The sequence below is a fragment of the Oreochromis niloticus genome, unplaced genomic scaffold (assembly GCF_001858045.2).
Source record: "Oreochromis niloticus isolate F11D_XX unplaced genomic scaffold, O_niloticus_UMD_NMBU tig00002964_pilon, whole genome shotgun sequence".
Classification (NCBI taxonomy): Eukaryota; Metazoa; Chordata; class Actinopteri; order Cichliformes; family Cichlidae; genus Oreochromis; species Oreochromis niloticus.
Genome location: NW_020327749.1, coordinates 143,724 through 158,446, shown reverse-complemented (window position 1 = coordinate 158,446; position 14,723 = coordinate 143,724). Strand labels below are relative to the sequence as shown.

Genomic DNA, 14,723 nt, shown 5'->3' with positions numbered 1-14,723 from the left:
ATAATTATTAGGCAACTTCCTTTCCTTTGGCAAAATGGGTCAAAAGAAGGACTTGACAGGCTCAGAAAAGTCCAAAATAGTGAGCTATCTTGCAGAGGGATGCAGCAGTCTTAAAATTGCAAAGCTTCTGAAGCGTGATCATCGAACAATCAAGCGTTTCATTCAAAATAGTCAACAGGGTCGCAAGAAGCGTGTGGAAAAACCAAGGTGCAAAATAACTGCCCATGAACTGAGAAAAGTCAAGCGTGCAGCTGCCAAGATGCCACTTGCCACCAGTTTGGCCATATTTCAGAGCTGCAACATCACTGGAGTGCCCAAAAGCACAAGGTGTGCAATACTCAGAGACATGGCCAAGGTAAGAAAGGCTGAAAGACGACCACCACTGAACAAGACACACAAGCTGAAACGTCAAGACTGGGCCAAGAAATATCTCAAGACTGATTTTTCTAAGGTTTTATGGACTGATATAATGAGAGTGAGTCTTGATGGGCCAGATGGATGGGCCCGTGGCTGGATTGGTAAAGGGCAGAGAGCTGCAGTCCGACTCAGACGCCAGCAAGGTGGAGGTGGAGTACTGGTTTGGGCTGGTATCATCAAAGATGAGCTTGTGGGGCCTTTTCGGGTTGAGGATGGAGTCAAGCTCAACTCCTGGTCCTACTGCCAGTTTCTGGAAGACACCTTCTTCAAGCAGTGGTACAGGAAGAAGTCTGCATCCTTCAAGAAAAACATGATTTTCATGCAGGACAATGCTCCATCACACGCGTCCAAGTACTCCACAGCGTGGCTGGCAAGAAAGGGTATAAAAGAAGAAAAACTAATGACATGGCCTTCTTGTTCACCTGATCTGAACCCCATTGAGAACCTGTGGTCCATCATCAAATGTGAGATTTACAAGGAGGGAAAACAGTACACCTCTCTGAACAGTGTCTGGGAGGCTGTGGTTGCTGCTGCACGCAATGTTGATGGTGAACAGATCAAAACACTGACAGAATCCATGGATGGCAGGCTTGTGAGTGTCCTTGCAAAGAAAGGTGGCTATATTGGTCGCTGATTTGTTTTTGTTTTGTTTTTGAATGTCAGAAATGTATATTTGTGAATGTGGAGATGTTATATTGGTTTCACTGGTAAAAATAAATAATTGAAATGGGTATATATTTGTTTTTTGTTAAGTTGCCTAATAATTATGCACAGTAATAGTCACCTGCACACACAGATGTCTCCCTAAAATAGCTAAAACTAAAAACAAACTAAAAACTACTTCCAAAAACATTCAGCTTTGATATTAATGAGTTTTTTGGGTTCATTGAGAACATGGTTGTTGTTCAATAATAAAATTATTCCTCAAAAATACAACTTGCCTAATAATTCTGCACTCCCTGTAAATAGAAAGAGAAAACAAAATGTGTGGTTAGAGGCTCCATAAGTCTGACTATGTGTGTGTATATTAACTAATATGAACAAGCGTGGCTTGCGTGTGTGTCCTATAAGACTGTGTGCGCTGTGAGGTTGTTGTAAGTGTGCTGCCGTTGAGCGCATGTGTTTGGGTGATCGTGGTGTGTGAATATGCAGAAATAGAGGGTGTTGTTTGTAGGTGAGTGGGGAAGTAGGTGATCACAGCAGTGAAAGAAAAGAGAAAGAAAGAAACCAGGAGAATGGTGAGCCAAAAAAAAGAGAAAAGAAACGGAAACATTCCAATTAAAGCAATGACGGAGGGTGACCGTGTTATATCTGCTATGACATCATACTGATATTACTAGGTTAAACACATGTTAAAGGAGAGAGTGTGAATGAATAAGAAAAGAGTGTAGTGGGTTCTTATCTGGAGTGCAGTCAATATAACCACTGAGTGGTGCCGGGGTCGCGGTAGAGCTGTCCGTCCACGTAGAGCCGGTCCACGGCGATGACAGCGCGGGAGCCTCTCTGGATGAAGCTACGTCGAATTGGGAACAGGACCTTGCGTCGTTCCAGGATCTCTTTGGGGAACTGGTCGTTCACGCTGAAGTCCGTTCCTTTCAGCTCCCTGCCGTGACTCTTCACCTGTTCCTTCTGTTTGAATTGGCCGAATTTGGCCACAATTGGACGTGGTCTTCCGGTCGGCGACCTCGCGGCCCCCAAGCGATGCACTCTTTACGGTGTCCTCCAGCAGCTTCAGGTGGATTTTAATGAAGATTTTCACCGTTGCCTCCACGTCTTCTCTGGCAGATTCTGGAATACCAGAAAACACAAGGTTGTCTCGCATGCTACGGGCTTGTAGATCGATAACGGACTCTTTTATTTTTTTATTTTCTATGTTTAACTGGGTCACGTTATCGGTGAGAGATTTGACCGACTCCCATAGGGTGGCATTTTCAGCAGCAAGTGTTTCCACCTGCTGTTGGCTGAACTCCAGAGATTCTCTCAGAGATTTAAATTCCCGGTGTAAAATCTCCACCAGGGACAGCCTCGCATCGAAACTGGACAATCGCTTGTCGATTGATTCCATGTCTGCAATGTCTTTTCCGGCAGGCGATGTTGTGCTGGGGGAGTCTGCCGGGCGATATCTCTTCGATGACGGTGTCTCAATTTTGGCCGGGGAAGATGCACTCTGGGCCTTCTTCATTATTAAATCTTGGAAGCACCAGTCGATGTAATCTTGGAGAGCGTCTAAACTCTCCCCGTTGTCCTCCAGGGTGTTAGAGATGATAGAACAGATGTTGTTAGTTATATGACAACTGATTCATTTATTTGGCAATACTGAAGTTTAAAGAAACTTTGTTAAATTCTACCTTTTCCCGTCACTTACCTCCTCTCACTTCCGTCACTTACCTCTCACTTGAACTCTTACTTGTCTTCCTTTTTCTCTTAGGATCCAATAGCACATATCATCTCGTAGTGTCGTTTTTGTCCGTTTCCTTCCTCTTGGAGGCTCCTGAGTTCTTCCCTCCTTCCTTCCATTCTGAGTGTATTTGCTCGTATTCTTCATTAGCTTGTTTCTTTATTTGGAATATGGTTGCACTCCTGGGCATTGGTCTCCCCAAGACAAGATAATACATAGCCTTCTTTTATTCCACTTATCCCATCTCTTGTTTAATTTCTTTTCCATTGCAGATCTTGCTTTCTTATCTTCTATACCATCCAGTATCTGGTAATTGGCATTTCTTAAAATGCCCACCATTACACCTTTATTTAAATTCTCTATTTATTGTTTATGTTAAAATTATGATCCCTTTTTACTGTTAAGTTTTTATGTTGTGTTATGTAATTTTGTTTTTCTTCTAGGAATAAGGACTACAATGCTTCCAGGTCTACTTACATTTTTTTCTCCTATTGTTTGGGACTGGAAATGAAATTCAACTTACTAATTACTAAGAATTTGCCAATCAATCTCTACTTTGAAAAAGACAAAAGAATGCTTTTTCTTTTCCCGAAACTGCAGATTTCTATTTTATTTTAATTTTGAAATAAAACTGCAAACTTAATGGTCTTCATTTAAAGCAAGCAACATCATAGCTATTCAACCCAGCTCGTAATTAATTTAAAAATATACACATTCTACTAATCTAATAAAAGATGAGATCAACAATGTCAAAATACAACTCAGGAATGAGTTTTAAAAAAACTCAGCATTAATACTTGACAAGAAATTAATCAAATACAAAATAAGACTCAATTTAGCTATCAACTCAACAGTAATTATCTCATAATAAAAATAAACACAATAATACATTTAGAAATTGACTCACGTTATTAATTATATAAAACAGATAAGAGTCATTTAAAGAAAATCATACAGCATGTGAAAAAGTGGATGAGCAGTTGTCCCCTTTGTTTTGACCTTTTTTTTTGTTTGCACATTTTGCACATTACTCGGTTTCTATTTATTTGCTATGATTTACTATTCGTCAAGTAACATTGCTGCACTCACTGTCCCGGGTTTGTTTGTGTAAGCGTTCTGTTGCCAGCAAATCAAACACTCTGCAAAATAAGGCAAATACTCACTTACATGTTTCTTGAAATTTTATTATTTTACAGATTAAGTCATTTGTTCATACTTACTTTCTTTCTTTTCAGTCTTCATGTGGGTCAGGTGTGGGGAAACGCCTTCCTAGCAATTCCTCATGTTACAGCTGCCGAGGCGAGCCGTGAGGTGTTGTGAGAATGAGGACCCAAAATGCATGCAATAGACTGATGATATGAGTGACGTTTATTTACAAAGTGGTGGAGTGACAGAACAGGCAATGAGGCATGACAAATAACTGAAGAAACCTAAACTGGTCAAACTAATAGCAAACCTGAAAACCTGATAATAATGACAAAATGGGTTGAAGGGCAGAGAGACGCAGACCAGAGTACCAAAACACCATGAAACGCAGACGAGCCGACAAGGAACGCATACCGACACCCACTATATGGGTGGGTATGCAGAAGGAGACCAGGTAATGACACACAGGTGGGAAGCACAACTGATCCTAATACACAAGACGACCGAAGGATACAAGCTGAACGCAGTGACAACAGACATAGACCTTCAAAATAAAACAGGAAATCCACAACACGAACTCAGGGACACGGACAGGGCACAAGGGGGGATGGATACTAAAATCAGAATAAACTAGAACAGAAGACAATAATCATATTAAACACAAAACGGTGGGTCAACAACCCAGCACCTCTATTTAATCTATTTAATTATTGAAATTATTGATTTCTGTGCAATTTTTTTACACATGCATTAAATTAAAGTCAGTTAAATCAACTAAGCATTAAGGGGTGCACTGTAAAATATAACTTGTTGTTTCAACTTAAAAATATCAGGTAAAGGGCTGCCTTAAAATTTTAAGTTAAGTCAAGAAATAGAGTTTGTTCTTGTAACACAACCAAATGTTGATGAAAAATCACGTTGTCTAAACCTTCGTCTTAGTTTAGTTGACTGAGATTTGTTAGTCAGTTCAACTCCTTTAATTGTCATTTTTACTTGTGAAAACCCTTTCAGCTAAATTAAAATAATCTATTGTTTAAACTCTTGTCCTAGTTCAGTTGACTTGGGTTTTTTAGTTAATTCAAATACTTTAGTAGTTCTTTTAACTTAGGAATCTATTTTAGCTTAACTAACATAATCTGTTAGCTAAGTTGATTTAAGTTTATTAATTAACTGAGCTCCTTGAGGTAGCTGAGTGAACTTGTAAATCAGTTTCATTTTAATTATCAGAGTTGACTGGATGTAAAGAAAAATGTGTATTGAACATCTTAAGTTTTTTTTTTTGTTGTTTTTTTTTTTTAGCTTTCTAACATTCATTTCAGCAAAACTACCTGTTAGGTTTATCTTAGATCTCAGGTTTAAATATCTACATTCCTTTAAATTAATTTTCTGTTGTTTACAGAAAAAAAAATAAAAACCCACAGATTCCATTAAAGTGTATCTGATCATTTCAGGCAGAAAGTTTGTTTTAAGAACATGAGAAGACTATTACTCATGAGCACCCAACATTCACCATTTATTGTGCCATCTTAGTCATCTGAGAAACAGAAAAATCAGTGACGTAGCTCATCAGGCTCACAATCCATCAAAACTCAAAGGTTGCTCCCTGTGAAACAATAAATTTGAACTTGGTCTTGAGCCCAGTTTGGGTGAAGATTAAAACACAGACACACAAAAGCAAACAAACAAAAAGATGCACTTTACCTGCCGTTCAGCGAACAAGGAAGTTCAGAGAACAATAAGCTCTGTCTTGAAATCTTTTAAAGTAGAATGATTGTGAAAATGACTTATGTGATGTAAAACTTTAGTAAACGTGCGATTAAATGAACACTGAGTAAAAGGGCAAGTAACAATTTCCTCATTCCTCAGATGTTTACCTTGATGAGCAATACTGTTTTAGTCCAACTGCCTCATTAAAGTTACACAACAGGCTTTTTACATTAAAGCCAGCAAGTCCATTACATACTCCCTTTTTAGATCTGAAATACTGTGCACATTCTGTGTATATGTAGTGGACAGCAATTTACCCAAAAGAGTGCGAAGTTTGCAAGTCCACCTCACTTAAATGACAAAGTCAGATGTGATCATCTAGACCTGTGAAAATAAATTAATGACAAACCTGCAGTTATGGATGTTATTACAACCACAAGAACCTAAACAGTCTGCTCCATTGCTTTTGTTAATGAATCATTTGTTGGTAGCACATCTGAATATTTAGTTTATGCCACCTGCATGCGATCATCAATAGTGCAATATTACTTCTTAAGAAGTACCCTGACACTACAATCTTTATATCAGCAACAAGCAAGATGGCGCCGAGTATGGCAGCCTCGTCGTGAGCTCCGCCAAGCAACAGATGTTTTTTGTGTTTAATTTTACTTTTCCTTTATTTTTTCACGAGTAGCACATGTCTCCTTGTGTAAGACCAACAAACCTTACTGGACATAAAAGATGGACTTTCTCATCACTTTCCGGAGTTCAGGTTTTGCAACACGGACCCTCCGTTTGCAGACCCCCCATTCATCTTACCTGAGATGCCTTTGTTCTCTGGCCCTGGAGGCCGCAAACGCCGACACAGAGGGAGAAGATCTGGCGTTCTGGTTCGACTGAGACGGCACACTAACAGACCACCGTTACCCAGTTTATTACTGGCTAATGTGCAGTCTCTGGAGAACAAGCTGTGCGAGCTTCGGGCACGGATCTCATTCCAGCGAGAGATGCGGGACTGCTGCGTGATCTGCCTCACAGAAACCTGGCTATCGGACAAGGTACCGGACTCCGCAATACAACTACCGGGGTTCTCTGTGCACCGCGCGGACAGGTCACAGGATCTTACTGGGAAAAGCAGAGGTGGTGGTGTGTGTTTCATGATCAACAACAGCTGGTGTGATTATGCGAACGTGCACCCGGTCAAATCCTTCTGCTCACCGGACCTGGAGTACCTGATGATTAAGTGCCGGCCATTCTGGCTACCGAGGGAATTTACAGCAGTGATTATTACGGCTGTTTACATTCCCCCACAAGCCAACACTGACCGAGCACTCAGGGAACTGTGCAGCACGATCAGCAGTGAGGAAACCGCACACCCAGAGGCGGCGTTTATCACGACCGGGGACTTTAACAAAGGAAACCTGAAGAAAGTTTCACCAAAACTCCACCAACACATCCATTTCAACACTCGTGGAGACCGGCTTCTTGACCACTGCTACACCTCTTTCCGGGATGCGTACAAAGCCCTCCCCCGCGCCCCATTCAGCCAATCAGATCACCGCTCCATCCTGCTCCTGCCCGCCTACAGGCAGAAGCTGAAACAGGAAGCTCCAACCCTGAGGGCGGTGCACCGTTGGTCGGACCAGTCGGAGTCTACGCTGCGGGACTGTTTTGATCACGCGGAGTGGGAAATGTTTCACGTGGCTGCTAATGACATTGATGAGTACACAGACTCAGTCTGCGGATTTATCAGGAAATGCATGGAAGATGTCGTCCCATCCAGAACAGTTAAATCCTTCCCAAATCAAAAACCCTGGATTAACAGAGATGTTCGCACAGAACTGGTGGCACGGAGCACCACTTTTGCCTCCGCAAACACATCGGACTACAAACATGCACATTACCAACCCCGGAAGACGATCAAAGCAGCCAAACGTGAGTACAGGGACAGAGTGGAGCAACAGTTTGACAACCCTCGGAGTATGTGGCAGGGACTAAACACGATCGCAGACTTTAGAGGGAAAACCAGCACACCGCAGACCACGGCCTCTCTGTGTGAGGATCTAAACGTATTCTACGCTAGATTCGATACAGCGAACACCAGGAGACCGGACAGTGTGCGCACCGCGGATGACGTCAGTGCGCACACTGTGTCTGAAGAGGATGTGCGGAAGGGCTTCAGGAGGGTGAACACACGCAAAGCTACTGGTCCGGACGGGATTCCCGGCCGCGTCCTCAAGTCATGCGCGGCTCAGCTGGCTGGAGTGTTAACACACATCTTCAACCTTTCCCTCTCTCTGTCTGTAGTCCCAGCCTGCTTCAAAATGGCCACCATCGTCCCTGTACCCAAATCCTCCACCATCTCCTCATTGAACGACTGGCGACCTGTAGCCCTGACCCCCATCGTGAGCAAATGCTTCGAGAAGCTGGTCAGGGACTTCGTTTGCTCTTCACTACCCGACTCACTGGACCCCCTACAGTTCGCATACCGCCACAACAGGTCCACTGATGATGCCATAGCCCTGACACTCCATGCTGCCCTGTCACACCTGGAGAAGAGAGACACGTATGTGAGAATGCTGTTTGTAGATTACAGCTCAGCATTCAATGCCATCGTTCCCGACAGGAAACTGCAGGATCTAGGACTGAGTAGCTCCCTCTGCAGCTGGATCCTTAGCTTCCTGTCTGACAGACGCCAAGTGGTCAGACTGGGCAGCACCACCTCATCCCCCATCACACTGAACACTGGTGCTCCACAGGGGTGTGTACTGAGCCCTCTCCTGTACTCACTCTACACCTATGACTGCACAGCCACTAGCAACTTCAACATCATTGTGAAGTTCGCGGACGACACTACAGTGGTGGGTCTTATCACCAACGGTGATGAGACGGCCTACAGGGAGGAGGTCAGCGCCCTGACCCACTGGTGTCAAGACAACCATCTCACCCTCAACGTCACAAAGACAAAGGAGTTGATAGTGGACTTCCGGAGGTGCAGAGAAGTACACACCCCCATCACCATCAACGGCGCTGCTGTGGAGAGAGTGAGCAGCTTCCGCTTCCTTGGTGTACATCTGGCTGAGGATCTTACATGGTCAGGAAACATAAACAAAACAGTGAAGAAGGCGCAGCAGCGCCTCTTCTTTCTCAGGAGACTGAAAAGATTTGGCATGAGCCCCCGCATCCTCAGGACCTTCTATCGCTGTGCCATTGAGAGCATCCTCATTGGATGCATCACCACCTGGTATGGCAACAGCACCGCTTACAACCGCAAAGCTCTCCAGAGAGTAGTGCGGTGCTCTGAACGGATAATTGGAGGTGAGCTTCCCTCCCTCCAAGACATCTACAGGAAGCGGTGCCTGAGGAAAGCGGGGAGGATCATCAAGGACTCCAGTCACCCCAGCCATAAACTGTTCAGACTACTTCCATCGGGAAGGAGGTTCTGCAGTATCCGGTCCCGTACCAGCAGACTGAGAGACAGCTTTTTCCACCAGGCCATCAGACTGCTGAACACGTCATAGACACCTCACCTTCACTACTTGAACTTCAACATTATGCACTCCACACTGTACATTAATGCCACTGTTTTGCACATGTCCAACTACCAACCTCTGTATATTTTATATATTTTATTTTATTGTTTACTCTATTTAATTTGTAAAATATGTATACATACACACACACACACACACGTAGAAAAACATATTTAGTATACACATCCAGTAATGCATATACTCTTATATATTGTACATATATTTATTACTTTCAGATTTAGCCATTCTTATATTTTGCTTGTTTTACGTTATTGTATTTTTGCACAACTCTTTTTTTTTTTTTTTTTTGCCTGTCCCATTTGGTTCTTTAGCCGTCAGAATTGTTGTTTTGCACAACTCTGTTGCTTGTGAAGGTCGCACACAAGAATTTCACTCGCATGTACTGTACCAGTGTACCTGCACATGTGACATGACAATAAAAGTGATTTGATTTGATTTGATCATTTGTTCTACAGAGCTATTAAGTTACAATATAATCTTGTTAGGAGGCCTGGGTCGTTGACCCAGGGTTTTTGAGTTTGTTATATTATTTATAATTTCTAGTCTTTGGTTTCTTTGAGTTCTGTCTTATGGTTTATGTCTCTGTCGTCTCTAGTTGCTCTGTCTCCCCTGTCAGCTGTATCCCCTTGTCTAGTTCGCGTCTCTGTGTATCCTTAGTTGCTATATCCCCGTGTCCAGTCAGTCTGTGTCTGTAAGTTCAGTCTGTGTTGTGTTTCCTGTTTTACTTTGAAGGTCTCTGTCTTTTCTCAGTGTGTTCAGTTTACGCTTCTTTGTCTCGTTAGTCCTGATTTGCCCCAGCTGTGTTTCCCTCCTGTTGCCCATTCCCTGATTACTCCCTCTGCGTATTTAAGCCCTGTGTTTTCCTGTGCTCTCTGTCGCGTTCTACCGTTTACTATGCTGTGTGTTTCTGTCTGCTTGCCTGAGTTTATTTTGCACTTTGGAAGTTTGTTACTTTGAGTTCAGCATTAAAGCTGTTTTTGAGTTCACCTTTTTGCCTCCGAGAGTCTGCACTTTGGGTCCTCCTTACCACCACTCCTGCCTGCACACAGCCTACACCTAACAAATCTGTGGTGTATGACAAAATGCACAAATTGTAACTTACCATTTGACTCCACTGACAAAAATAAATCCCCAGCATCAAGTTTGGCTTCACAGACCTAAAATAAGTAAAATAAAAATATATGTTATAATTATATTGTTTTCGCCATTTATTCATGTTTGCTAATTTTCTGACATATAAACAATGTTAGTTTTGTTACAATACAAGGAATGCAGTTTAATTAAAAGGTAAATTATGCAAAAAAAAGACAAAACAACTTCTGCAGTATACCATGCCAAAAATCATTGTCTCTTATGCCAATTATTTTATCACTACAGCTCTTTTAGTATGGAAACTCACACAATCTAGTCATACTGATCACAAGAGTTCAAAAATAAGTTAAAATAGTGAGCTGTTGTTAAGCATAAAGCATTTCAGGGTAACAAATAACTGCACAATATAATTAAAGCAAAAAATAAACACACTGGAGGACTATCTGATAAAAACTAATATAATGCTGGTTTGTAGACCATATTTTTTCTCAATTCTCAGTGCACTCTTGCAGCTTAGCATGCAGCAGTTAATAACAACTTAAGTGATTACATAGGGGTAAACAGATGACAACAAGCATCGGAGTCCTGCCAAAAAGTTCTTTTTGAACCCAGTCAGTTATTGGAAATATTGCCAAAATGAACTTCCACCAAAATACAACAGCCTGTGAACTTGAAAGAAATTTACAAGTACAGAGACAATATGAAATAAGCTTTATTAATTAGCTGAGTTAGCTTGCTAATATCGCAACAGTGGTTGAGTGCACAACCTTAAAGGTAGCAGCACAATACTTGTGATTTGGTCAGTGCCACATTAAACCCATAAAAAAGGCCATATGTCAGTTTATTAGGTCAAGTTTGGTCATGACACACAAGCTGGACCTTGTCGGCTAAAGTTACATTAGCTAAAGCAAACATTTCGGTAAAAGAGAAAAACACACATGATGCCGTAAATTCAAAACATGTTCCACCTTTTGTAGCTCTCTTTCCTTATAGTTATAACAAATGTTACTCACCTTGAAAGCATGTTCCCAAGAAGACGATTAGAAAACGTCCAAGTAAAGTGAGCATGTCGTTAACCACCAATTCCCCATGATGCACCTCGATAGCAGTCACGTGGGACAGTTTTGAATCCTGCTGTGCTCAACTTACCCACATTGTCAAGTTCACATAAGTTGCTGATTTAGCTGGACATGAGTTTTCAAGTTAGCTTTTTTTGGTGTAATTGGGACGTTTTTAACTTGTAATTCTATGTTATAACAACAACTTCAGTCATCTATCGTCAAGCTGATATAGAATAATATGTTGAAATAAACATCTAGAATTACATTTTACAGTGTGGAGAGTGGTGACTGGTACCCTATTTTTTTTTTTTTTTTTTTTTTTTTTTTTTGCCAGGAGTTGGCAACCCTATTAGTTAGGTTACTTAATATTTCTGCTAAGTACTCTTTAAAATACCAGAATGGGAAGGATGGTGTACGTTTACGTTTATTAGATTGATCAGTATTGCTGAACTATGAAATATTTTGGGTGCATCTCCAAAAGTTAATTCTGTTCATCTGGATGTAGCATTTTCAGTGCAAGAAACGTTTTATCACTCATCCAAGTGACTTTATCAGTCTCATCTGACTGCAGGTTTCCCCAATCTTATAAACAGTACATTTGCATAATGACTGAAACCAGTCCACTGAAGGAACAATGGGCTGGGAGGTCAGTTCCTTTATCCTGCTTATGCAAATTCTCATGGCCATTGATTAACAAACACTGATCAAAGCCAATGGTTAAAGCCCACTGATCAATGGCCATGAGTACCGTTCACAGAGAGTTGGGGAATGGCTACAATCACACCATTGTAAGATGGCATAAGATGTACCCTTAGGCCCCCTCCTCAATTCAGATATGGTCTTCCCCTTTTCACATAAATGGCCTCCTTGACTCCACGCTCAAACCAGCCTAACTCTCTCATTGAAAGAGTGTCCCCTCGCCTGTAGGTGTAAAAAGACTGCAGAGTCCTGGTCTGACGAGGTGGCTCTTCTGTGTTGTACCATCCTCTTCACCAGAGGTTGTTTGGTTTCCCGATGTATAAGTCAAGTCAAAGTCAAAGTGAAAAAAACTTTATTTATCCCCAAGAGGCAATTAAGACAGATGATACCTTGCCAACCATACATACAATACACAAACATCACATTGGGTAGACAGGTCAGGCTAGGTAGCACTGGCTGGTCGACCACACGAGTAGTGACCCAAACCGAAACCATAGAAAACACAACATGAGGAAAGACGAGGAGAAAAAAGAACTCCCCCCGATATGGTGTCATTCCACCATATCGCTCATGGTTATATCCCTCTATCTTGTTATGTCTTATTACATTCTGTTCTTTTGAATTCTTTTGGCGACAGAGAAAGACTGGACTTAGAGTGGTCAAGCTCATAGAATAATCTTTATTTTACATTTCTGGAAATGGAGACCCGAACACACGAACACACACGCTCAAGTCTGAAAGCATTAAAACCCAGCATGGTTATATAGTTCTGCTGCACGTCACACACACAGACACAGCTAACTTAGTTCCGCTTTTTCTATACTTCCTGCTTTTTGCACAAGACGTCCAGTCTACTCTGTGACTTTTGGCCGACATTCTAACTCACAAGGGCGTTTTCTTACACTGGGCTCTATAAAACAATATAAACAGAAAATAAGCATTAAGAATATATATTTATACCGTAACAGTCTCTCCAAATTATGTGATTCCGGGTTCCCTCAATTCCACCAACACTTGTGAAAGGTCCACTCCTTCCAGGTATAATATAAACGGTTTGCAGACAGTTTCAAACAGCTCCTTCTTCCCTTTCAAAATATGGGTTATCTTTTCCATAGCCAGAAGTAAGGACATGTCCCGTAACCAATGCCCCACTTTCGGTCTATCAATTTTTCTCCAATACAATGCAATTAGGCGTTTAGCATGCAAGAAGCACATATTAATGAGGGTCCTGATCTCTTTTCGAATTGTAGGAGTTGGTGGATAAAGTCCCAATAAAAACAATTTGGGGTCTGGGTTTAGAGATATATTTACTACGCTATTTATTGCTAAGGTTACCTCCTTCCAAAACTTCTGTATCTCCTAACATTTCCATAAGCAGTGGAAAAGAGTTCCCTTTTCTATACCATATTTCACACATGTATCTGGGATATAATTATTATCAAATGAATGTAGCTTAACAGGGGTTAGATAAGTTTGCATGGACCAATTAACCTGTAAAAGCTGCAATCTTGTGTTTGTTTGAGTATGAGCTTTTAAGCACACTGATTTCCACTCTTCTAAAGATATATCTCTTCCTATATCATTCTTCAACACGTTCATCCGGACCAGCGGAGGATTCAGTAGAATTGGAAATAAACATATCGTACAGATATGAGATCTGCCGCTTGGTGTAAGGATAGTCAGAAACCGCCTTTTCTATTAGTTATAAGTCAGGTAGGGTCAAATTGTTATTTTTTGAAGTTGCCACAAAGCTTTTTTTTTTAACTTTATTTTTATTTATTTTTAGGAACAGGAACATTAACATTTACACAGACACGGCAAAGGAAAAAGCTAAACAAAATAAGTAGAAGTAGAAATAATAACAATAATAATAATATAAATAAGTAAGATAAATAAACAAAAAAAATGGAGGGGAGGGGTTCACCCAGGGCTATTGGAAGTTACTAAAAAGTAGTTTTTCCACTTGGAGACACACCGTGCATCTTGCTTGTTTGTATACACCCCCATACCTACGTCTATGTCCATACTCACACACACCTTCAAGTGTCTACATACACATCTAAATATACATACATAATACATATCTACCTGTGCACGCATGCATACTCACGCATGTATACCCTTTGACATATTTTTGTACATGTCTATACAAGTGTCCGTTCAGCATCATAAAGTATTAAGACCAGTCAAGCACCGGAAAATCAGGTTAAATGAAAACAGAATGGGAAGGTAATGAATAAGATCATTTCCCTACATTATTCACAACCCTTTTCCATACTCAAAAACCATTTTGACCAATATCTTTGAAATTTGTCTTTACAGAGTCTTAAAGAAAAGGTCATCTTTTCCATTTCACAAATCTCTTTTACTATGGCTGACCACTCTCCAAACGTTGGTGGGTCCTTGTCCAGCCATCTTCTAGTTATTGCTTTTTTACCTGCTGCCAGGAATATTTTAAAAAGGTATTTGTCTTTCATATTCATCTCAACTGGTACATTTCCCAAATATATTGTAGTAAAGCAAAACTCAATCTCAAAGCCCATTACTTTTTTTATCCTCATTAGTATTTCAGCCCAATAAGCTTTAATAGCTGGGCAATCCCAGAATATATGGTAGTGGCCAGCCATAGTCTTACCACATTGCCTCCAG

General features: G+C 41.1%; 1 protein-coding gene across 2 annotated transcripts; it reads right to left on the bottom strand.

Moving 5' to 3' along the window:
* Window positions 1-1,364: 1,364 nt before the first annotated feature.
* Window positions 1,365-4,451, bottom strand: LOC109199974 (uncharacterized). 2 transcript variants are annotated; one of them, XM_019355340.1, is made up of 2 exons: window positions 4,036-4,451; window positions 1,365-3,009 (listed from the first exon to the last, which is right to left on the bottom strand). In XM_019355340.1, the coding sequence occupies exon 2, from the start codon at window positions 2,597-2,599 to the stop codon at window positions 1,931-1,933; it is 669 nt and encodes a 222-aa protein (XP_019210885.1). In that variant the 5' UTR covers window positions 2,600-3,009; window positions 4,036-4,451; the 3' UTR covers window positions 1,365-1,930. The 2 variants fall into 2 exon arrangements, with proteins under 2 accessions (XP_019210885.1, XP_019210886.1); XM_019355341.2 differs by having other exon boundaries at window positions 1,365-2,205.
* Window positions 4,452-14,723: the final 10,272 nt, after the last annotated feature.